Source organism: Dasypus novemcinctus, chromosome 13, assembly GCF_030445035.2.
Source record: "Dasypus novemcinctus isolate mDasNov1 chromosome 13, mDasNov1.1.hap2, whole genome shotgun sequence".
NCBI classification, from domain to species: domain Eukaryota; kingdom Metazoa; phylum Chordata; class Mammalia; order Cingulata; family Dasypodidae; genus Dasypus; species Dasypus novemcinctus.
Window position 1 is genome coordinate 29967076 of NC_080685.1, and position 25257 is coordinate 29992332.

Genomic DNA, 25257 nt, shown 5'->3' on the forward strand with positions numbered 1-25257 from the left:
GCGAAGTCATACAGTCTTTGTCTTTTTGTGTTCGGCTTATTTCTTTCAACATGATGTCTTCAGGGTTCATCCATGTTGTTACATGTGTCAGGACTTCATTCCATTTTACTACTGAATAATATTCCTTTGTGTGTATATCTCACATTTTGTTTATCCATTCATTGGTTGATGGATACCTGGGTTCCTTCCATCTTTTGGCAATTGTGAATAATGTTGTGATGAACGTTGGTGTGCAGCTATCTGTTCCAGTCCCTGCTTTTATTTCTTTTGGATATATACATAGGACTGCCCAGTTACATCATAATTCTTTTTTTTTTTTTTTAAGATTTATTTTATTTACTTCTCTCTCCTTCCCCCCCGCCCCCGAGTTGTCTGTTCTCTGTGTTCATTTGCTGTGTGTTCTTTTTTGTCCTCTTCTGTTGTTGTCAGCGGCACGGGAATCTGTGTTTCTTTTTGTTGCATCATCTTGTTGCGTCAGCTCTCCATGTGTGCGGCACCATTCCTCTGCAGGCTGTACTTTCTTTCGCCCTGGGCGGCTCTCCTTACGGGGCGCACTTCTTGGCGTGGGGCTCCCCTACGTGGGGGACACCCCTGCATGGCAGGGCACTCCTTGTGTGCATCAGCACTGCATATGGGCCAGCTCCACACGGGTCAAGGAGGCCCGGGGTTTGAACCGCGGACCTCCCATGTGGTAGATGGACACCCTATCCATTTGGCCAAGTCCGCTTCCCTATGATAATTCTTTATCTTTTTGAGGACCCCCAAAATGTTTTCCTCAGTTGCTGTGCTATTTTAAAATTCCCACCTGCAATGAATGAGTTCGTATTTCTCCACATCCTCACAACACTTATTATTTTCCGTTTTGTTTTTTAATAGTAGCCATTTTCCTGAGTGTAAAGTGGTATTTCCTTGTGGTTTTGCTTTGCATTTCCCTAATGGCTAATGAAGTTGAGCATCTTTTCATGTACTTATTGGACATTTGTATATCTTCTTTGATGAAATGACTATTTAAAACTTCCATTTTTTAATTGGGTTGTCTATTTATTGTTGAATTGTAGGGTTTCCTTATATATTCTGTATATTAAACCCTTATTGGATATGTGGTTTCCAAATATTTTCTTCCATTCTGTAGGTTGTCTTTTTGCTTTCATGATGAAATCCTTCGATGCACACAAGTTTTTAAATTTTGGTGAAGTCCCATTTATCTATTTTTGTTGTTGTTGCTTGTGCTTTTGGTGTAAAGTCTAAGAAACTATTGTCTAACATGAGGTCCCGAAGATGCTTCCCTACATTTTCTTCTAGGAGTTTTATTGTTTTGGTTCTTATGGTAAGGTCTTTGATCCATTTTGAGTTAATTTTTTGTAAATGCTGTGAGGTAGGAGTCTACCTTCATTATTTTGCATATGGATATCCAGTTTTCCCAGCACCATTTGTTGAAGATTCTACTCTATCCTCACTGAGTGGGCTTAGCACCCTTGTCAAAAATCAGTTGGCCATAAATATATGAGGGTTTATTTCTTTTTTTTTATTTTATAAGATTTATTCCCGCCCCCCCCCCCCCCCCATTGTCTGCTTTCTGTGTATGTCCTTCTGCATCTACTTGCATTATCAGGCAGCACTGGGAAACTGCATCTCTTTTTTGTTTGTCATCTTGCTGCATTAGCTCTCCTTGTGTGCAGTGCCACTTCTGGGCGGGCTACGCTTTTTTCACATGGGGCGGCTTTCCTTGCAGGGCACACTCCTTGCGTGTGGGGCATCCCAATGCGGGGGCACCCCTGCATGGCATGGCACTCCTTGTGCACGGCAGCACTGCACATAGGCCAGCTTGCCACAGGTCAGGAGGCCCTGGGTATTGAACCCTGGACCCTCCTTTTAGTAGGTGGGCGCTCTATCAGTTGAGCCACATCCACTTCCCAAGGGTTTATTTCTGAACTCTGAATTTGAGTCCAGCAGTCTATATGCCTGTCCTTGTGTCAGTACCATGCTGTTTTGATTACTGTAGCTTTGTAATAACTTTTAAAATCAGGTAGTGTGAGTCCTCCAACTTTGCTCTTCTTTTGCAAAATGGTTTTGGCTTTTCGGGGCCCTTTACCCTTACATATAAAGTTAATGGTTGGTTTTCCCTTTTTTGTAAAGAAAGCTGTTGGAACCTTGTGTGGGATTTCATTGAATCTATAAATCGCTTTGGGTAGAATTGACATCTTAACAATTACTTAGTTTTCCAGTCCATGAAATGGAATGTCCTTCCATTTATTTAGGTTTGCTTTGATTTCTTTAAGCAGTAGTTTTCTGTGTACAGGTTCTTTATATCCTTAGATTTATACCTAGCTATTTGATTCCTTTTGTTGCTGTTGTAGATGGAATTTTCTTGATTTCCTCTTCAGAGTGTATAGAAACACTTAATTTTTGCCTGTTGATCTTGTACCCTGCCACTTTGCTGCATTTGTTTATTAAGTCTAGAAACTTTGCTGTGGATTTTTCAAGATTTTCTATATAGGATCATGTTATCTGCAAATAGGGAAAGTTTTACTTCTTCCTTTCCAATTTGGATGACTTTTATTTCTTTTTCTTGCCTAATGGCTCTGGCTGGAACTTCCAGACAATGTTGAATAACAGTGATGGTGGCCATCCTTTTCTAGTTCCTGACTTTTGAGGGAAAGATTTCAATTTTTCACCCTTGAGTATGATGTTTGTTGTGGGTTTTTCTATATATGCCCTTCGTCATGTTGAGGATGTTTCCTTCTGTCCCTAGTTTTCTAAGTGTTTTTATCAAGGAGGAGTGTTGTATTTTTTTATCCGATGCCTTTTCTGCATCAATTGAGACGATCATGTGGGTTTTTCCCTTCCTTCTATTAATGTGGTATATTACATTGATTTTTTTTTTTTATTATGTCCCACTTTTGCATACCTAGGATAAATTCCACTGATCATGGTGTATAATTCTTTTAATGCGCTGCTGGATTCAGTTTGCTGGTATTTTGTTGAAGATGTTTTCATCTATATTCATGAGGGATATTGGTCAGTAATTTTCCTGTGGTGTCTTTATCCAGTTTTCATATTAGGTTGATGTGTTGGCCTCACAGAAGTCCAAGGGAGTGTTTCCTCCTTCAATTTTTTGGATTAGTGTTAATTCTTTTTGGAATGTTTGGTGAAATTCTCCAGTGAAGCCATCTGGACCTTGGCATTTATTCATTGGAAGGTTTTTGATTACTGATCCAATCTCTTGTTATTGGTCTGTTGACATTTTTTATTTCTTCTTGAGGGAGTTTAAATAGTTTGTGTGTGTTTAGTTTGCCAAAGGGCTGCCAGTGCAAAGTACCAGAAATCTGTTGGCTTTTAGAATGAGGATTTATATGGGGTAAAAGCTTACAGTTCCAATGCCATGAAATGTCCAAATCAAGGCATCAGCAGAGATGCTTTCTCACCCAAGTCAGCTACTGTTGACCCTGGTGCTGTTGCCATGTGGTGAAGCCAGATGACCACCAGTCTTTGCAGAGGTCTCTGCCTCCCCTCCAGAATCTACCATCTCTTGGAGCTCAGCTGTGAGCAACTGGACAAAGGGCTTGTCTCTTTCTGGGCCTTAGCTCTTTTGAGCCTCTTAGGGAGATCTGCTTTCCTGAAGTCTTCTCTCTCCCGTCATGCCAGCTTTCTTTTCCTGTGTTTGTCTGAGTCAGTCTCTCTCTCTCTTTCCATTTATATCAGACCCAGCAAGGGGTGGAGGGGAGACTCAACCTGAGTCACTTCTTACTGGCATAGTCCAATCAAAAGCCCTAAATCGATCTTATCAAGCAATCTAAATGGGGATTCATAAAATAATTTCAAACTGCCACAGTGTATATTTCTGGGAGTTTGTCCATTTCATCTAGGTTATCTAATTTGTCGGTGTACAATTGTCATAGTATCCTCATAATCATTTTTATTTCTCTGGGGTCATTAGTAATGTTCCCCTTTCATTTCTGATTTAAGTTATTTGTGTCCTCTCTTTTTCTTCAGTCTAGCTAAAGGTTTGCTTATTTTATTGATCTTTCAGAGAACCAATGATTGGTTTTGTTGATTCTCTCCATTGTTCTTTTATTCTCTTATTTCACTTATCTCCGCTTTAATCTTATTTCCTTCCTTCTGCTTGTTTTGGGTTTAGTTTGAGATTCTTTTTCTAGATCTTCCTGTTATCCCTGATTTGAGATCTTTCTTCTTTTTTTTTATTTTTAGATTATCTTAAATTTTTTAGAAGGTATCTGGGTTTGAACCCAGGACCTTGTGCATGGGAAGTAGGTGCTCAACCACTGAGCTACATCTGCTCCTCAATGAGAGAGTTGGGTTTGTTTGCTTTGTTTTTGGGAGGTAATGGGGATGGAACCTAGGACCTCATACATGGTTAGCAAGCACTCAACCACTAGAGTTATATCCCCTCCCCTCATTTGATTTTTTTGTAGTGGACCATTTTGAGTTCCTTCTCATTTTATTCTGGTATATTTTTCAGATATTTTCTTAGGGGTTACCATGTGACTTAAATTTAATATCCTAAATCTATAACAATCACATTTGATTATTTATTTTTATTTACTTTTTTATTTATTTCTCTCCCCTGCTCCCCCTGCCCAGTCGTTTCCCGCGTGTTCTTCTGTGACCGCTTCTATCCTTACCAGTTGCACTGGGAATCTGTGTTTCTTTTTGTTGCATCACCTTGTGTCAGCTCTCTTTGTGTGGCGCCATTCTTGGGTAGGCTGCACTTTCTTTCACGCTGGGCGGCTCTCCTTACGGGGTGCACTCCTTGCATGTGGGGCTCCCCTATGCGGGGGACACCCCTGGGTGGCATGGCACTCCTTGCGCGCATCAGCACTGCGCATGGGCCAGCTCCACGCGGGTCAAGGAGGCCTGGGTTTGAACGGACGCCCTAACCACTGGGTCAAGTCCGCTTCCCCACGTTTGATTTGATACCAGTTTAACTTCAATAGCATAGTTGTACTTGTTAGAAATTATATTTTTGTACATTGTATGTCCCAGACCATAGATTTATCATGACTTTTTATACATTTGCATTTTATTTTTTATTTTTTTAAAAGGAGATACCAGGAATTAAACCTGGGACCTCATACACGTGAAGTAGGTACTCAACCACTGAGCTATCCCAGTTCCTCATTTCTTGTTTCTTTGTGTTGTAATCTTTTGTTGCACACCATACATTTGAATGTTTTATGTATTAACTCTGGGATTTAGTTCCTGGGCAATCTGTTCCTTAAGTTTGCATCCAGCTAGTGATATGATGGAGATTTCCTAGAGTGCTAGGAGGCAACAAAACCAGACAAACCAAGGCAAAAACATTTTCAGTCTTTGTGAATTGGTTCTGTTTTGGCTCCGTCAGAGTTTAGCTCTCCTATAAAGACGATCAATCCAAGACAAAAGTGGAGTGCAGGGTCCTCTCCTTCCTGAGTGGTAATGTTGTCATTGGTTAGTTCATGGCCTGAGGAACTTCCTTGTTTGTAGGAATCCCAAAGCCCCCTCAAATCCTGGTGCGATATGTTCGCCTCACCCCTCTGGTACTCCGTTAGGGTGGGCCGGCTGCTTCCGCCTGCAGGGCAAGGTCCTGGCCGCTGAGCCAGCGCGCAGTTTCCTTGTTGAGTCTTTCAGGTTGCCTCCCATAGACGTTATCACCGACATCCAGTCGCCACAGTATTTGCCTAGGGATTATTACTTTTCTGCCTGTGGAATGGGGCCAGGGACCCACAGTGGGAGGACAGGCTGGCGCCCCCTGTGCTGGGGAGAGGGTGGGCCAGCCAGGGCACCGCAAGCTTCTCCTACCGTTGGTAAAGCTGCTTTCTTGATTCGGCACTTACCCAGTTACCGAAACCCTTTAACTGTTTTCCAGGGTTTTGAGGAAGATGGCTGTGCCAGTTTTCGCTAGATGGTCAAAGATTCTGTGAGGGAAGGACGCTGTGGAGTGTCTCACACTGCCGTCTTGGTCAACCAGAAGTCTAGTACTCCAGAGGCACTTTTAGGCTGTAACTCGTTCTACAAATGCTGCCGGTACAGGGTAGAAAGAGGGAGGACACGGGTGCTGGGGTGCTTGGCACCTGAAACCTCTGAAGAACCTTCTAGGTGTGGCTCACTCCCCCCTGACACACACACCGCAAACTTGAGGACTCCCTTCCCTGGACCTCGATGAAGGGTGGAAAGGTGTGAGAAGAGCAGGGAAGGGGGGAAAGAGAGGCTGCTGGGCCTCCCAGAGAAGGGGGAGGGAGGGAGGCAGCAGAGAGACACCTGGCCCCCGGGAGAGGGAGCCTTTGGCCAGACTGCCCTAGATGCAATCCAGGCTCCTTCCCTCCCGTGGTATGTGAGTTTGAGCAAGTTCCTTAACTTTTCTCTGAGCTTCCACTGCCTCAGTAGTCGAATGGGGACAAGACTACCTCCATAGTAGGGTTGCTCTGAGAGTTCTTGAGGTAAAGCACCTGGCATGTGCTCATTGCTCTGTGAGTGGAAATGATTGCTATGATCGTTATTACACTGGAAGTCAGGAAATCACGGTCAGCCCTTGGCGAGTGCAGGAGGGGAAGGAGAACTCGAGGGATTTGCCCTAGGTCCCATGGAACCAAATTCTGCATTCGTTACTGTTTGTACACCCGTGCCTACATTCTTCTGGAAGCTTCTCTCCTTGACTCCTATCTCCTTCCAGATTGCCGCCTTTACTGCTGAGAGCAGCAAAACTTTGGTTCCTCCATGGCCCCTTCCAAAGTCCTGTGCCTCTGTTACCTGAGAGGCTGGGTGAGGCTGGAGGAGCTCTGCGCAGCAGGCTGGCCTGCCCAGCCAGGACCCCCCATCCCTGCTCAGAAACGGGGCCTGGGGATTAGCAGGCACAACCTAAGCCTGTGGCTGTGGTAGTGCTGGGCAGCTGGTTCACCACTTACATAAACAGGGCCAGGAAGCTGAACTTGTTTTTGCTGGCAAGAGCAGTAGCAGGCTGCAAGAGAGTTGGGAAATATGTCTCTACTGCCTGCATGTTTTTCTCTGGTTATTGACATTTGTAAGTTTACTTGAAGAGAGAAAAAAGTAGAGAACACAACAAAGCTGTTTGGATTTCTGGCACAGCCTAGGTCGGGCATGGGGCCCTGCTGCTCAGGGCTTTGTGGCAGTGTCCGTAGATAGAGGGGTACCTGGGCCGTGGTGGGGAGCCAGTGCCCTGGGGAGCTGGGATTCCGTGAGCCTCAGAGGCAGGGCTTGCTGGGATCCTTGCTACGACCTCAGCTCTCTTTCCCTTGAGGAACTGGGAGGCGAGGAAGGTTGTGGGAATTTCCCTTCCCTGGGGCTCTCCAGGGATAGGAGAAGCGTTTGCTTGTGAGCCCTGGGATGATCTGACCGTCATCCCTCTCCAAAAGGCATTATTATTAATTATTAGAATAATAAATCCATAGATTGAGTATGTGTTTTCACGCCAGGCTATTGTCCGAGATAAACAGACATGCTTTCTGCTCTCTGAGAGCTAAAGATTTGGCGTGGAAGACAGACCACAGGAGAGGTGGAGCCAGGGCCTTCAGATCAGGGTCTGAACCCTCACTTCACAGGCAAGGCCAGGGAGGCTCGGCCAGGCTTCCCGCACGCCATTGGCTAGACCAAGAGAAGAACTCAGGTCTCCTGACTCGAGGCGAGCTGCTGCTCTATGACACGATGCCTGCCGCTCTTAGAGCCTTCGCTAGGTTAAATTCCAAGCAAGGCAAGACTACATTTACATTTCTGTCAGCCCCACCCAATTAATAGTCGGTGACTAAATTGAGACCAGACCTGGTGCCAGGTGCCTCCAGCTCAAGGAGAGGCTTCGGGGAGTTTTATTTCCAGGAGGGGACATTGCTGCCCTTTTCGGATCTCCATCCCAGGTGAGGTGCTTTCCTCCTCTCTGCAGAGCCCCGTTTCTTTAAGAGCCCAGGGTGAGGGGTGCTCCCCCTCGGCTTCTAAATCAACCTTGGCAAGAACAGGGAAGGGCCACAGGCCTTGGGAGCCCCCTCTCCTCTCCTGGCCCCCTGATGGTTTGCGATGTACTAGGAGCCTGGGCGCAGGCCTTCATTCTCAAGGTGACGGAAGCGAGGGGCTGCGTCAGCCCCTGACTGGGGGCTGCTGGGGTTGGAGGCGGGCGGAAGCTGACTGCACACACCTTTGGCAGGGCCTCCCTCTGCCTGCAGAGTCTGGTCTAATCTGCTCGGGAGTGTACTCACGGCCCTCCAGATTTTTTCACAGGAGTGTATTTCAGACTTCCGGACACCTGCTTTCCCGGGACTCTCATTTTTCGATGCCTCTTCACATACTATTCCTTCTTTATGAAATGCTGATCCCTGTGGCTCCACTCGTCAAACTCCCTGTCATTCCCCAATTCCAAACTCTAATTCCTCCCCCTTTAAAATGACTTACCCCTCCTTTTGGGTCCCTCAGTATGTCAGGGACATTTATTGCATTATAGGTCGTTTTAAGATTCTCCAGAGTTTGTTTTTTTTTTTGTTTGCTTGGTTTTTGGTTTTTGGTGTTTTTTGTTTTTTTTTAATTAGGGTGAGCTTTATTCCAATATGATTGGCTTTTTTTCCCCCTTTTTTTTTTTTTGAGGTACTGGGGCTGGGATTGAACCAGGGACCTCTTACATGAGAAGCTGGCACTTAACCACTGAGCTGCATTGGCTCCCCTGAGTTGTTTTTTTCGTTTGTTTTTGTTTTAAGGAGGCACCAGGAACCGAACCTGGGCCCTCCCATGTGGGAAGCAGGCACTTGACTGCTTGAGCCACATCCGCTCCCCTCCACAGAGTTTTGTGAGCATTGAAGAAGACTGAGGTATGAAAAAGGTCTGGAGGAATGCTGGCTTGTAGAAAGTGTTCAATAACACCAGTTCTCGCCCTCCTGGATTAGGAGCTCCAGCTGCACACATAATGGGTACACAAAAATTCTTGAATTCTTAAGGAGAGAGACAGGCACAGGCTTGCCATCCAGTCCTCAAATGACTGACCATTGCTCAAGGACAGATGCTAAATCGTGTGCTCTTTGCTAAATGTTGGAGAGTGCAGCACCAGGCTCCCTCCACTCACATCCCCCCACCCCCCTGGACCCCCCTGCACCCCCCTGCCCCCCACCTCCCTGGGCCTGTGTTAGGCATATCAGGCTCAGGTGGGCGGGTGAGAACGGCTAGGGCATGTCTCCTGGGAGCAGGAAGGAGTGCTCACAGGAGATCCCACCCATTTCCCCGCTGCGTCTCCTCCCTTTGACCCTTCCCTTCCCATGGGGCTTACATTGGGAGGATCCCAGGGGACCCCAAGGCACAGAGAAACAGGGACAGATGGGGAGGAATCAGGTGGCACCCAGGGACAGTGCCCTTGTGTCCACCAGGGGCTCAGGCCAGCAGGGGAAGGGTGGGCCAAGGAAGTAGAGTGCAGCGAAAGTGGGGGCACACGGACCTGCAGAGGGTGGGGAGGGTGTCTGTCCTGAAAAATCCACCCCTTAACCCTCCCCTGTTCCCTGGTGCTCACTGCACTCTGCCCCACCTCCTCCCTCCTCACCAGGTGTGATAAGCCAGCAGATAGTCTCCGTGGCTGCTGCTTTTTTTTTTTTTTCTTTTTGAGGAGGTACTGGGGATTGAACCCAGGACTTTGTACATGGGAAACAGGCCCTCAACCACTGAGCTACATCTGCTCCCTGCTTCTTTGTTTTAAATCTATTTTTTTTTCATTAAAAAATTAATGCGAGCAGCTTACTGAAAATTAAATAACCACAGAAAGGTGAAAGGAAGAGAAAGAGATTCAGGTCAGAAGGCAGAGGGGTGAGTGGGTTGGCGGGGAGGGCAGTCCTGCCCATTGTCAGTACAGCAAGTATATATTTTTATGGGCTTCCCACTGTGTGTCTCCTATTATGATCTTTCTGCATATAGTGATTTTAAAAACACCGTTAACACAACGTCATTCACAGGTTCTAGAAGAAATATATTATGAAAAAGGGCTTGTGACAGACAATACTTGCCAACGGGTGGTTTATAATTAATCATACCTTATTTAAAAAAAAAACAAACCAACCAAAAACCACCCAGGGACTCACTTTAAAAGATTCAGAGAGCCATTACTCAAGTTCCTTGGCAGTGGAAGGGGCCATTATGTTGCTCCTTGAAGCTCTGCTTTTGTGGAGGAGAAAAAAACAGTCTTTTTATTTGGAATTTCTCTGAGCTGCCCAAATACGCGGGCCTTTGTTAGGGGGAGGACAGGAACAGAACAGCCCCTGCTATTGTTCAGACGGGTCGCTAAACATGGCCAGCGCTCCCATCTCGACCGCGGCAGAGGGAAGGGACCGGAGAAGCCCATTTCCTGGAACTGGCAAAGGCAGAAGCAGAAAGGTCCCCCCGCCGAGGACTCGTATTTTCCTTCCTCAGCTCACCCGAGCGTGGCTCGCCAGCCCCTCTGATCTGCGCAGGGGCTGCCCGCTGCGCAGCGTGAGGGGCCACCTCTCAGCCCTCTGTGAACGAGCTCCTGGGGGTTCTCAGCGTGGAGGCCCACTCCCCGGGGCCAACTCCTTGGTGCCCCACATCAAACGCACATTTATTAAACACCTGCTGAGTCCTCCGGAAAGTGCTCATAGTGGTGGTTGGGGTTGGAGACCCGTACAAAGATGAGGACAATGCCATGTGAAAAGTGTCATGAGAGGATGAGCCGTCTCGTCCTTGACCCCTGCCTTGGACTTTCACGCAACCTGCACTTGGGTCCGTCTGTGCTGGCGCTGCCAAAGCGCTCTGCCCATTCTGATTTGTGCTTATCAGAGGGTGGAGGCATGTTGCCAGCACTGCTCACCCACCAGCAGACAGGCCTGTTTTGGCAGTGGCTCTATCTTTGTTCCTCCGGAAGTGATAATTCGTGCATGGACTTGAAGAACATGCTAGGTTTTGTCCTTGGAGTTGCTGTATCAAGTGGAAAATGGAAAAGTGGAAATGAGTATAGTGATTAGAAGTGTAGGTGGGTCTTTGGAAGGTAATGGTATTCAGGCCCAGGTGGAAATCATTATGTAGATTCCCTGTGGCAAGCACGGGCCTCCGGCAGGGGCTTACTTGCCTTGTACCCATTGGATGGTGTGTTCCGTCATGAAGAAGACGCTCGCACTAAGACCAGCAGTTCCACTCTTAGGGAAACTCTCGGGCAGGTGCACCAAGGGGCACAGACAGGAAAGTTGAGAGCCACACTCTGTGATACGGAAAATCCAAACCTCCCTCCACAGGGGCATGGTATCGTTGTACGATGAAATAATTCAGTGAAAATGGATGAACTAGAGCCACATGCACGTGAGTCATAGGAACATAATGGATGAGAAAAGCATGCTACAGAAGACTAGATACCAACTAATTTTTGAAAAGTCAAGCAAAATTAGGAAAAATTTAGGGATACATAGTAGTAAACCTATTTTTAAAAGTAAGAGAGGGGGAGTGGATGTGGCTCAGTGATTGAGTGCCAGCTTCCCACATATGAGGTCCTGGGTTCAGTTCCCAGTACAACCAAAAAAACAAACTATTAAAAAAAAAGTAAGGGAATGGTAAATGCAAAATGTAGCATCATACATTTGCTAACTCATGTGGTGAAGAGACAAAACCTTAGATGACCAGCTGCTGCCCTGGACTTGCATCTACCCTTTATCTGCCCTTTATCTGCCAGCCCGGGGTGGAGGGTGCCAGGGTATAGCAAAAAGGGGTGGAGTGAGAAGGAAGCTGAAGGCAGCCTGCATGACCAGGCAGAAGTTGTCTCCGCCCTTTTAATGGACGCGTCCCTGGTTCCTGCACGGTGGCCCATGGCCAGTCTGGACACAGCCCCCTTCTCCCTGCAGCCTAGGGAGTGTTATCCATCTGTGAGTCACTCTCTTAGTCCCTCCGCTCTGACAACCACCTCGGATGGGGTGGGAGGAAGGGCACTCTGCCAAGCCCGTGATAAAAAACGCCTCCTCCCCAAGAAGAAAGCTTTGCAGGTCAGAGAGACACACTTGTGCTTGTCCTTTAGTCCCAGGAGCACAGGAGCGGAGGAGGGCCAGGTCAAGTGCTCGGGTGGCTGCTCGGCCTTTCTGAAGTCTTTGGCTGAACTTACTGCTGCTTGATAGTAAATGGTTTATACATGTAGTTGAAAGGACCAAGTGTGCTTAACATAAGAACTGGCTGTATTCCCTGGCCTCAGTTCCCATAGCTGGTTGGACTAATAGAATGAGTTGGTTAATAAATTAGTCCAAGGTGGTTGGACTAGTTTGTCTTCCTATACTAAAGAAAAAAAAAAGGTTCATCTTGAATAGCACACACAATTTTTTCAGGGGATGCGAAGAGCATTTATTCTTTTTTACCTTCCACGTTGGTCCCTAAATAAAATAAGATTGCCCTAAATGGTTTCTAGGTCTAGGGTGCTGGAGGGAGTGCTGAACAGGGAGCTGGAAGACCTGGCTTGCATCCCGGCTTGGCAGCTAAGTTGGTGGTGATCTTGGGCAAGACTTTGCGTCTCAGGCACCTTCTATAAAATGGGCCATCCCACCACAAAGAGCCTGTGATTCTGGGACTTCTGTGTACTTGTGCATCCTTTGAGTTCCACTGGGCTACTTGGAATTCATTCATTCATTCAGTAATCATTCATTCACATATTCATTTAGTACGAGGTGGGCCCCTGCCATGTCCCAGGCAGTGTTCCAGATGCTGGCATATAAAGGCTAACAAAACAGGGAGCCTATTTTTGTGGCTCTTGGAGTCTTGAGGGGAAGACAGACATGGAATTCATAACTGTATAGCATGATGGGGAAGGTAGCACCGAATGGAGGCCCAGTCTACTGAGGGGACAGGGAAGGCTTCCTGGAAAGAGATGTGTAGCCTGAGTGTGAAGTTGGAGGAGTTAGGATTGGGGTTGGGGGGCAGTGATTTGAGAAGAGCACCTGTGGGGAAGCGGATTTGGCTCAACTGATAGAGCGTCTGCCTACCACATGGGAGGTTCAGGCTTCAAACCCAGGGCCTCCTGACCGGTGTGGTGAGCTGGCCCATGCACCAAGAAGCGTGCAAGAAGCGCCATGCCATGCAGGGGTATCACCCCCATAGGGGAGACCCACGTGCTAGGAGTGCGCCCCGTAAGGAGAGCCGCCCTGCCCCAAAAAAGCACAGCCTGCCCAGGAGTGGCGCCGCACACATGGAGAGTTGATGCAGCAAGATGATGCAACAAAAAAGAGACAGATTCCCGTGCAGCTGACAAGAATACAAGTGGACACAGAGAGCAGACAGCTGGGGGGGGGGTGCGGATAAATAAATAAATCTTAAAAAAAAAAAAAAAAGGGCACCTGTGGAGCCTGAGGGGCGGAGTGGAGAGAGACAAGGTTGCAAAGGTGAGCAGGGGGCAGGCGGTGGCAGCCTCAGGGGCCTTTATCCTGTGGACAGCGGCAGGCCCTCGAAGGGTTGTCCCATAGGGGAGTGGGGTGGTGGGCTCGCTGCTTCAGAGGGCCCTCAGGCAGCCGGGCGGAGAGGGCCCAGGCCGGGGAGGCCAGCGGGAGGCTGTGGCCCCAATCTGGCGGCCTGGACGGGCGGATGGACTTGCGAGCCGTTCAGCACGGAGGCCTCTTGTGGCTTCCCCAGATCAGAAACAAAGCCCCCTCTTCGGGTGGCCGCGGGCTTAACGAGCATCCTCTCCCTTCCCCAGAGGTTCCGGCCAACGTGCTGACCAGCCTGCCGGGGGCCAGCGTGACCCTGAGCTGCCCAGACAGGGACCCCGAAGACAACGTCACCGTTTACTGGATGCTCCAGAGAAGCGACGCGGGCTCAGTGCACAGCAGAAGGGCCGGCGTGGGGAGGAGGCTGCTGCTGCGGTCGCTGCAGCCCAGCGACTCGGGGAACTACTCCTGCTACCAGGACGGCCGTCCCGCGGGCGGCGTGCGCTTGCTGGTGGATGGTGAGTTGGGTCCTTAGGGCCCTCGCAGGGGGCTCCCAGGGCAGCTCTGGGTGCCCCTAAGAAACACGGCTCTGGGCCTTCCAGGCCGATTTTGGCGCTCTGAGCTCCTGCTGTTCCCGTGGCCCCAGCTTTTGGAAACGATTCCTTTGGGTCGGGGCCTGTGGCTGAAGTCTCACCGTGTGGCCAGGGCATGTGGTAGATTGGTTAAGGGCTTAGGACCTGGAGCCCGGAGGCCTGAGTTTGAATCCTCTTCCTTCGTGTACGAGCTTATTCTTTCCCTGCTGTGTCCTCTCCAGTAAAATACTGTTAATGTTATTACTTTCGGAGTTCTTGGAAAGAGTAAATGAGCGTGTATGGTGCTTCAAACTCTTTTAAGTCGCACATACTGAGTGAGTTCTCAAGGAGCTATTCTTATTTCGTAATTGGCAGGTTCTCCACTCCCTCACATCTAGATGAAGGGGCAGGAGGATTTCCTAGAGCTGGTCGCTCTCTGTCTACTAAGGCACTTTCAGGCTTGGTCTCTTCATCAATTCTCCCAATGGCTGTGTGTGGGAAAAAGTATTATTATTATTATTATCATTAAATAAGGAAACGGAAGAGAGGCTGGGACTTATCCAAGGCCACACGGTCAGGTCTGTTTCGGTGTCGCCCTGTTTTCGCTTTAGGCAAAGTAGTCCCCAGGGCTTCTCCCTTCCCTGGTCCAGCATCCTGCTTCCCAGCTCCAGCATCCTGCTTCCCAGCCTGGAACGCTGATGTTGGCGTCCCTGCCATGGCCACGGCGGCGGCGCGTGGCTGCGTTTGGCCCTGGTGGCCTGGGTCCCGGGGCCGGGGGCATGGCTGCGTTTGGCCCTGGTGGCCTGGGTCGCGGGGCTGGGGGCAGAGCCCAGGGCTTCCCCTCCCAGGGGAGGCGGCGCTGCCCGGGCGTGAGAGGGCTGCGGGGCTCCCGTTTCAGTTCCTCCTGAGGAACCCCAGCTCTCCTGCTTCTGGAGGAGCCCCCTCAGCAAGGTGCACTGTGAATGGAGTCCTAGGAGCACCCCCTCCCCGACGACCGAGGCCGAGTTATTGGTGAGGAAGTTGTAAGTATCTCGGGCCGGGCTTCATCACGTTGGTGGAGGGGGGCGGGTGCGCTCAACCGAGCCAGGTGAAGAGGGTGCCTCAGTGCCTCCAAAATGTTATCATTAGATAGTAATTCCTTTGGTATGAGAAGTCTTTGAGACTTAAATTTCAGTTCCCACCTTGTGCTGGGAATTGTGTTCGGAACTTTGCCTTGTTAACTCCATTTAACTGTCACCAATAGCCCTGGGAAGTGGATGTTATTTTTCTCATTTAAAAGAAAAAGAGGTTTAACGAGATTAATTAACTGAAGTTATCTGGCTAGAGAGTAACTCGGCTGGAAATAGCTGATTTCAGTCAAAGTCCAAAGGTTTTGGGTGTTGCTCTGAAGATGCAAATGTCCCTGGCCGGGAAAGGGGATTAGGTCTTATCAGGGGCTTTAAGGTGAGAGCTCCTCAGTCTCTTTCCATTATAAAGGCAGGTGAGGGGAGGTGGTGATAGGGTGGGGAGGGGGAGCTGGGGGCTGCGGGGCAGGAAGTCACACCTGCCTGGCGGTCCCTGGGCCTGAAGTGGGATGCTGAAAAAAATACACCTTCCCCACCAGTTTGCCTGTTTCCATCCCAGAGCCAAGGTCTCCTCCATTCAGATTTTTATAATCGTGTTTGCCCCGTCAATCTCAGAGTACCAAAAAGAAAAAATCAGGAGAATGACTTTACTGGAGTAGTTTGGCTTCCACCCGTGGCTGGCCCTGGCAGGCATATGTATGTTTTGGCCCCTATGCGGAAACATATATTGCTCACCTGCAATTGTTAGAGCTGCCATCAGCCCGGTTAGCTCCCACCCCAAGCAGGGAAGACCCGAATCCCCAGAACCCAAAGCTGGGCTGGGAAGTAAATTGTTGGGGCCTGGGAAGGCGTGCCTCCCCGGACACCGCCTTCCACCCTGGAGCTGGCAGCTGACCCACCAGCTTATCCGAGGGACGCCTCAGCTCCAGCGCTCTGGGCGTTGGCAGCGGGAGGGGGAGGGCCGCGGGCCCCAGCCCACCTTCCCGCGCCCCGGCCTGGGCGCTGCGGGCGCCTGGCTGCGCGGGAAGTCGGCGGAGCCGCTCGGCCTTTGACCTCAGGAAGGGGCCGGGTGGGGGCGGCGCGGGAGCCGCTGGGATCCGGAACCGCCCGGCCCCGCCCGGTGCCCCGGGCTGGGGGACTGAAGCGGCCCCGGGGAAAGAGACCCTTGAGCGCTCCCTTTTTCTCGGGTGTGCACGCACTCTCGCCCCCCGTTACGCCTGCGCACTCGCTCGCCAGCGTCCCGTGCCCCGGGCGTGCGGCGCGGGCAAGGCGCGGGGCTCGGGCTGCCCGAGGGGCACAGAGGGAACCGGGTGCACCCCGGGAACCGGCTGACGACTGCCCGACAACCCCCCCATCCCTTCTCGGCGTGAGGCGGAATGGAGCCTGGGTGCGCTGGGAGGGAGGGGGCTCCAACTGGCCTGGGAGGTTGAGGCAGGCTTCCCAGGGGGGAGAGTTCAGCCCCGTGCTGGACGCTGACCAGGCCAGGGTTCAAACCAAGCGGGAGGTTGGTGGCTCCCCGCCCCACTGGCCGGACGCGTGACTGCCGAGGCCTCACATGCCCAAGTATGGTGAGTGGGTGAAGTCCCCGACTTCGGGGCCAGGTGGGGTGGTGGTGACTCACCTTGCGTGTCTCCAGTCACCCAGAATCCTTTTCTGGGCTCACCTGCTTGAGGTGTCATGTCTCCCTGGCCAACCCCTCCAGCACTTTCTGCTTCTGGAGTGGCATTTTCTATTGGGTGTTGTAATCATCCGGGGTGGGTCTTTTTGTTAGTGCCTAGAGGCCAGGGTGGGGCGCCTTGATCCATTTCAGCCCCCCACCCCCCCAGTGCCAAGGACACAGTACCTGGCACTTAGGAGGAACTCACTAGATATCTGATACCTAAATGCTTGGCATATATATCCATGAATATCATGAATATATGTTATTACTATTAATATAATATTAGCATTCCCATTCTCAAATGAAGAAATGGAGGCTTGGAGAGGCCGGTAAATTATTCAGTCTCAAGAGCTAGTAAGTTGAGAGCTGGAATTCAAACTCTCTAAACCAGGGGTTCTTAAACTTTTTTTTTCCATGGACCCCTTTGCCAGTCAGGCGGAGACCACGGGCCCATTCTCAGATCTTTTTTTTTTTTTTAAGATTTATTTATTTCTCACCCGACACCCGCACCCCCACTGTCTTTGCGCTCATCCCTGTCCATTCTCTGTTAGTCCTGTGCTCCCTGTGTCTTGCTCATCTTCTCTTTCAGGAGGCACTGGGAAATGAACCAGGGCCTCCCACGTGGGAGGGAGGAGCCCAGTCACTTGAGCCACCTCCACTCCCTCTGCAGATAGTTTTATGACACAACTAGCATCCAATCTAACTGCTACCGTAATTAATCTCAAAGTGTGGATGAGCATAAGCGATTTTTCAAGATAGGCGACAACTGTAATGTGATAGGAAATGAATACTACTGTAGTTTATTGCATACATTTGTAAGTGAAGGGAATGCTAGGTTTCAGTTAGAGATCAGAGAAAATAAAAATAAGTTGATTTTTTTTTTTTTTAAATTCAAGCTCACGGGTGCCCTGAAATCTAATGTGTGGACCCCTGGTTAAGAACCCCTTCGAGGGAAACGGACTTGGCCCAGTGGTTAGGGCGTCCGTCTACCACATGGGAGGTCCGTGGTTCAAACCCCCGGCCCCCTTGACCTGTGTGGAGCTGGCCCATGTGCAGTGCTGATGCACGCAAGGAGTGCCCTGTCCCTGCATAGGGGAGCCCCATGCGCAAGGAGTGCGCCCCATAAGGAGAGCCGCCCAGCGCGAAGGAAAGTGCAGCCTGCCCAGGAATGGCGCCGCCCACACTTCCCTTGCCGCTGACAACAGAAGCAGACAATAAAACAAGACACAGCAAATAGACACAGAGAACAGACAAGGGGGGGCGGGGAGGGAATTAAATAATTCTTTAAAAAAAAAAAAGAACCCCTTCGAGCCAGAACTCGTAACCCCTGGTCCTGCTCTTTTCCCCCTCTTGAATAAGTGCAGAAACAATGAAAAACAACAATAAAAAATGAACAACATTAACAAACATGCAAACAAAAAAGAACCATGTCCTGTCCTTGTCTTGTGTCCCACAGTCGGAACAGTCTGGTGGAAGACTTCCAGGAGCCATGCCAGTACCGTCCGGAGTCCCAGCGGTTCTCCTGCCAGTTGGCAGTTCCAGAGGGAGACAGGTCTTTCTATGTAGTGTCCCTGTGCGTCACCAGCGGTGTCGGCAGCAAGTCCAGCAGAACCCAAACGTTCGAGAGTTTTGAAATCCGTGAGTCAGCTTTTCCAGGCCTCCCGCCCTCCAGATCTTTTCTACTGTTTTAGTTTAATAGTCCTTATAGACTTCTTGGAAGGGAAGGGAGGGGGCTGGTTGGAGGGTTTGGTGAGCCCGTACCTTTGGGGCTTTACTTGCCAAGTGTGACTGGGACAGAAGAGGCCCCTGTCAAGATGTGCACGGGGAGGGTCTGGGGGCTCGGGGTGGGCTCCTTCCAGGGCTGCAGGGTCTTCATGGGTCTCCTCTGTGCTGCATGTGATGCAGCTGCATAGAGCCGTGCTTCCTTCCCCACAGTGCAGCCCGACCCACCTGTCAATGTCACCGTCACCCCCGTGGCCAGGAACCCCCGCAGGCTCCGGGTCACCTGGCAAGACCCCCATTCCTGGAACTCATATTTCTATAAGCTGCGGTTTGAGATCCGATACCGGGCTGAAAGGTCAAAGATGTTCACCACGTGGATGGTGAGTTCATCTTTTACTTCTGGGCGGAACACTGCCCCTAGATCCCCCGGGGTAGTAGAAAGGGAGCTAGAAAGGAAAAAATCGGGTTCTAGGTCTCGCATGGCCTTGGGTAAATCTCAGCTTCTCTGAGCCTCAGCCACCTCATTTACCAAAGAGAAATGATAACGCCAGGCCCTTCTCCTCCTCACTGGCCTGTTTGTGAGGGCAGGCTAAATGAGAGGACGACTGGCAAAGAGACCACGGGTTTGTGACTTGCAGGATCCTATAGCGTGTGGGGTTTGGGGAGAGCGACGCACATCTTCGGCCTGTGTAGGTCCTGAGGGCAACCCCATCTCTCTCTGAGCCTCCAGGGTGGTGTGGACGTCTCTTCCCAACCTGGTCACCCCATTGGCCCTGAGAGAGGAAGCACCTCTTGGGCAAGGGTGGCCAAGGGCACCCATCTCCTTGGGGAGCTGCCCAGCCAGCTCCACCCAGGATCTCTGCCTCCTGCCTTCAGGTCAAGGAGCTGCAGCACCACTGCATCATCCACGACGCCTGGAGAGGCATGAAGCACGTGGTGCAGCTTCGGGCCCAGGAGGAGTTTGGGTACGGCTTGTGGAGTGAGTGGAGCCAGGAGGTCATGGGCTCCCCGTGGACAGGTACGGTGGTGGGAGCCAAGGGAGGAAGGGATGTTTCAGTTCTGTTCCTCTATCAGTTATCTATTGCGGTGTGCTTGTGACAAGGCACCCCAAAACTAGTGGTTTAAAGCATCAACCATTTATATGCTCAAGCTTCTAAAAATAAAGTAGCTAGCCAGTTCTTCTGCTGGTCTTTCCTGGCTCGGTAATGCAGCGCTGATCAAGCTTGGGTGGTCCAAGATGCCCTTCCCCCTCTCCCCCAGATGTCTGAGGGTTGGTCCTGGCTGATGGCTGGGCTCATGGATCTCCAGTGACGTGTCTTCCCCCAGGCCAGCCCAGACTGAAGGGGTGGGGAAAACAACTCCACAACTTGATGGCAGGCGCTGCAGAGAATCTGTGGCCGTGTTTAATTACCACTAGGCAATTAAAAAAAGAGAAAATAAGACACCCATATATTGAATGTGTACGTATAAAAAAGGAGAAGAGAAATGACATCAGTTGCCAGTTCCATCTTCACCTTGGCCTCTTTTCTCCCACCCATGGACCCAAGAATGGGCCGAGCGTTTCTCCCCCAGGATGGTGATGTGATATGGTGGCTGCTTCTCCACGGTTTGCCCCAAGGGGTCATTGTCTTTCCTGCCCTTGGGGAGGCAGCGGGTGGGCTTGGAGCTTAGGGTGCCATCCTAATTAGATGTATGCAGTGTTAAGTGCAGGCGCATATCTTTGTTGGTGGTGTGTTCCTCTGGCAGCTCTCTGTTTGCCTCTCTTTTCAAAAGCTTACTCCCTTCTATGACCCAGACAAGAAGGGGAGGCCTAGTAACTATATCTTACTTGGGAAGACCATTTTATTCAATCAGAGCATCCTTCAGGCTCATCTGTCCAGGGTTTTCCTTGACTGTGTACCCTTTGGCCAAAACATGCTCATTACCTAGATGCCAGACATCAGTGTGGCCTTGGGTCCCTCTGCAAGGGGAGAAAACCAGTTACGATGTTGTGCAGAGGAAATGTTCCGGATACAGGCTGATACCTGCTTTATCTTTTCCATCCCAACCACTTAGTTGAGATGGTCACAAACAACTTAAAAAACAGACAAAAACACTGTTGTTAGAAAGTTCTTTGTGAACCCAACACGACCCTCACTAATCCCTGCTCTGTCATCTGGGGTAACCCAGGACGAATCGACTCCCTTGCAGGTGACCAGAGGGCTCGTGTCTGCTTGGGCTCCTCTTCCAGCTGTTGCATGGGGCAGTCTGTGGGCTCCTCACTTAACCTGGACACGGTCCCCTGAATCTGGCTTTGGGCCATTGCTCCAGCCAGCAGGACCAGTGGCTACACCCGCTGGAGCCAGCCCTTGGGTGGTGGCTCGTGGAGATCGTGGCAGTGATGTCATAGCAGGCAGGACGGGCTGGTGCTCTCAGTGCGGGAGCAGATGTGCCGGTTTCCAGGCTGCTGGTCAGCAGCTCTGTCTCGAGTGGTGACTTAGTACTCGCCCGGTGGCAGTTCTCCCTGATAGCACTTGATGGCACTGACATCAAGTAACTCTGGGAGACCTAGGGGTCCCTTTTCAAAGTGAGAGGGGAGCAACGTACCTGGGAGAGGCCATTGGGCAAAAGAGGGTTACGTGTCACTCCCCCTAGTTCTTTTAACTCCTTCTCATGCCTTGCTCACCTTCACCAAGAAAATAAATAGATCCGTATGTGCCAAGCAGAGAACAGAATGGACCGGTTTTGGAGAATCACACTGGTCGGAGGAGGTCCTAGAGGCTGGCATTTCAAAGCGTTTGGGTAGCCTGGAGGTCGCTGCTTGGGTGCTCCAGGCAGTGTCCTCTCCCTGCAGCCCCAGGCCCTGTGGCCATCCCATTTCCATTCCTCTCCTCAGGACCCCCCAGCTAGGAATTTGGGCAGCTTAAAGGGTACCTGGCGATGCATTTCTCAGGCGATCTTGCTCTGGGCACTCCTTAACACGGCATCCCTGCCTCCCAGCCTCCCCGCTTTCCTCCACTGCCTTCTCTGCCTGGGTGACTTTGGTTGGCACACAGTTGAGTATATAATAAATGTCAGCTGTTACTATTTATCTACATTCCAGGCCAATTCTGCCTCCTGAGTGCTGGGTTCCTCCCCCTGCTACGCCCAGACACCTGCCTGGCTCCCCCTGCCTGCCCTGCCTACTCGGCCTGGCCCCAACTAAACTCATCAGTGTCCCCCACAAGCCTCCCTGGTTCCATGTCCCAGGAAAGGCCGCCACCAGCTGGGCACTGGGCCTCAGGCTAGACAGCCCCTCCCTTGGTCCAGGTTCTTATCACGCCTCACCAGAATTCTTTGAATAACTCCCTCCTACCTGATCTCCTGTCTAGTGCATAAGCACCCATGCTTCCTCCACACCACGGCTTCAGGCGTCCTAAATCACAGGCCTGGGGCTGTCTCCCGACTTACAGCCAGCTATTCCCAGCTTCCCATTGCTTTCTGGATGAAGTTCAAGCCCCAGAGCTGGGTGCAGAGAGAGGGACCTCCCCGGCTGCCCCCGCAGGCCTCTGCCTCACACCTGGTCCTCCCTCGCTTGCTCTTTCCCACCCACTGGACTGAACCTGGCCCAGCGCCTTTGCGTGGGTGCACCCTTTCGTCCCCCTGCCTTGTCTTCCTCTGGCAAACTGTGCTTTCCCTTCTGTGGTCATCACAGCATCACCTCCTCCTGTGCCCTCCCTGTGCCTTAGCGCAGAGGTTTCTAGGGTTTGGGATTTCACACATCTGTCAAATTTCAAAAAGAATTTTGGGGACCAAAGAAGGTGGCCAACTTCTCTTTTTGCTAAGCGAGGACGTAAAGTGAAAAATAAGCAAACGTAAAATAAAATGATTGCCATTTACCTTGACCATTATTTCTTAAAAGAAAGGATGCTTTAGGGAAGCAGATGTGGCTCAAGCTACTGAGCTCCTGCCTACCACATGGGAGGTCCCGGGTTCCGTTCCAGTGCCTCCTGGAGAAGATGAGCAAAACAGTAAGCTGGTGCGCAGGGCAGGCTCGGCGAGCTGACGCAACAAGATGACGCAACAAAGAGACATAAAGAGGAAAGACAGTGAGACACACAACAAAGCGGGGAGCTGAGGTGGCTCAAGGGATTGAGTGCCTCTCTCCCACATGGGAGGTCCCAGGTTCGGTTCCTAGTGCCTCCTAAAGAGAAGAGGAACAGACACAGAGAGAGCACATAGCAACCACAAACAACAAGGGTGGGGCAGGGTCGGGGGGTGGGGATAAATAAATAAAATAAACCTTTGAAAAAAAAAAAAAGGGAAGGATGCTTTAGACCCCAAAGCAAGAGAGGACAAATCTCAGAATGAAGGGCACTGTTGGCAACCTGATCCCACGTAGATGTACACACTACCTTGTCTACAATTTTCTCCTTTGGCCTCAGACCAGAAGGATTTCTTGAGGGACCACCCTGGGTTGGTGTTTGGGACCAACTGGACATTATTCATTTCTCCCCAGGAAACTGAGCTCCTCAGTTTTTTGTTTTTGTTGTTGTTGTTTTTGCTTCCATAAACGGAGGAGCAGTGGTTCACTCTCTGAGTGGTGGCTTAAAGGCTGTGAGAAAAGGTGAAGTAGAGAGCCGGCTCAGGGTGGCAGGAGCGCTTGGCTGCTGGGCCTGTGGGTCTCACTTCTGTCTTCCTGGTTATGTTCTGACTTAGGCTTTGAGGTTCTTTCCTCCCTCCTTGTTCTCTGGCCTCTCTGCCACCTTCTAGCCTTCTCTCTCTCTCTTTCCTTTCAGCCGCTCTCATTTTCCCTCACACTCCACCTCTCCCTCCCCATAGTCCCTCTCATCTGGCCATAATAAGCAATTTAAAAATAATTCTGTCAGAAAAAATGCTTTTTTGTTCTCTATTCTTCGTTTTGAGAGTCTTGTTTTATTTCTCTCCCCTCCCCCCCCAGTTGTCTGCTCTCTGTGTCTATTTGCTGCGTGTTCTTCTTTGTCCACTTCTGTTGTTGTCAGCGGTACAGGAATCTGTGTTTCTTTTTGTTGTGTCATCTTGTGGTGTCAGCGCTCCATGTATGCGGTGCCATTCCTGGACAAGCTGAACTTTCTTTCGCACTGGGCGGCTCTCCTTACGGGGCGCACTCCTTGCGCGTGGGGCTCCCCTATGCGGAGACACCCCTGCATTTCAGGGCATCCTTGTGTGCATCAGCACTGCGCATGGGCCAGCTCCACATGGGTCAAGGAGGCCCGGGGTTTGAACTGCGGACCTCCCATGTGGTAGTCGGACACCCTATCCACTGGGCCAAGTCCACTTCCTCTGGTGAGTTTTTAAGCAACTGTTTGTTTGGTCCCACGTCAGTTCAAGGTCCTTTCATATGCATAACATCAGCAGATCTGTCCAGGAGGAAGCCCTTTAGAAACAAAAAGATAGTCCAAAAGAGTTTTATGTCCAGACCAAGATCACACATCAACGTGGTCTCTGCATCTGTTACACTGAATTTCTTTACTCCAAAAACCCTAGCAAACAAACCGAAACCAATTCTTAAACTTACAGAAATAGTTTCTTTAGAAAACAAAACAAAACAGAACAACTCATGTGCGTTCTTTGTTAATCTCATCGATTGGATTGTAGTCATTCATTCATTCATTGATTTTTGTGTGTGTGAATGTAAAAGTACATCTGCAATCTTGTAGAAAACTTTGAAATAGGAACACAAGGAAAACGTATTTTTTTTAAGTGTTTTTTTCCCCCCATAATTGAAATTCTACTAACTGTGTAGTTTTTTAGCAAGTGGCCAGCAAGATGCCAGGCCTGTGTTAGGTAGTGAGTTTACAAAGTTGAGTAAGAGGTAGTCCCTGAGCTTGAGAAATGCTCAATCTAGGATTAAAAACTTTTTTTTTAAATTTGAGTAGTTGTGAGTTAACAAAAACAATCATGCTAACAGTACAGGATTCCCATACATCACCCCACTACCAACACCTTACGTTGTTGTGACACGTTTGTTACAAACAATGAAAGAACATTAGCATAATATCACGGCTATCAATAGTCTATAGCTTATATTCGGTGTATTTTTCCCATAAACCATCCTGCAACATCATGTATTTGCATTGTATATTGTTACAGTTCATGAGAGAATGTTCTTCTGTTTGCACTGTTAACCACGGTCCCTCATTCACCACAGGATTCTCTGTGTTCTGTGGTCCCCTGCCTTGTATAATGGATTTTTTTTTTTAATAAAGAGAAAAAGACGTTCATTCTTGGAGCCAGACAGAGTTAGTTTAAATCTCAACTTTGCCATTTCTTAGCTAAATTTCAGGGAAGTTACTTCTGTGCCTCAGTTTCCCCATCTGTAGAGTTGGGATAATAATGGCACTTGTCTATCTTGGAGTGTTGAGGATTAAGTGAGTTCATTTCCCGGAAAGTGTGTAGAATGGTGCCGTGCACACCGTAAGTGCTTAGTACATGTCGGGTGGTGGCGATGCTGCCATTTCATTACCACCACCACTGGCACGCCGCTGTCAGGACCCGGCACATGGGCTCAGTGGACGTTGGTTCCTTCCTCTCTTTCACCCAAGATGCCAACTGAAGTGGGGCATTAGGATATAACACTGGCGGGGAAAGACCTTTGGCCTTCTCAGGAAATAATGAAGAACTGCTTAGATGTCCTCATTTTCTTTTACCTTGCTTGAATTGCCTCGGTCATGTGCTCCCCACTGTTGATAAGTTCCATAGCATTTCTCACCTCTACAGTCTTTGGAAAACAGGGATATTAGTACCTGCTTTGTACGATGCTGTGGGAGTGAAATGAGATGAAAGTACAGGCAAATGAAGCAGTTGGCACTGATATATGAATCAGCCTCACAAAAGACGAGTAGTAATAGTTTATTAGTATG

General features: G+C 49.8%; 1 protein-coding gene across 4 annotated transcripts in view; it reads left to right on the forward strand.

The window, feature by feature from the left end:
- IL6R (interleukin 6 receptor) overlaps window positions 1-25257 on the forward strand; it is a 53868-nt gene that overhangs the window by 12812 nt on the left and 15799 nt on the right. Inside the window, exons 1-6 of one of the 4 annotated variants that reach the window (XM_058309755.2) lie at window positions 7758-7865; window positions 13649-13897; window positions 14850-14973; window positions 18132-18313; window positions 18611-18777; window positions 19274-19415. In XM_058309755.2, coding sequence (XP_058165738.1) covers window positions 13744-13897; window positions 14850-14973; window positions 18132-18313; window positions 18611-18777; window positions 19274-19415 — 769 coding nt within the window. In that variant the 5' untranslated portion in view covers window positions 7758-7865; window positions 13649-13743. The other 3 variants (XM_058309756.2, XM_058309753.2, XM_004475020.5) reach the window with 3 other exon arrangements.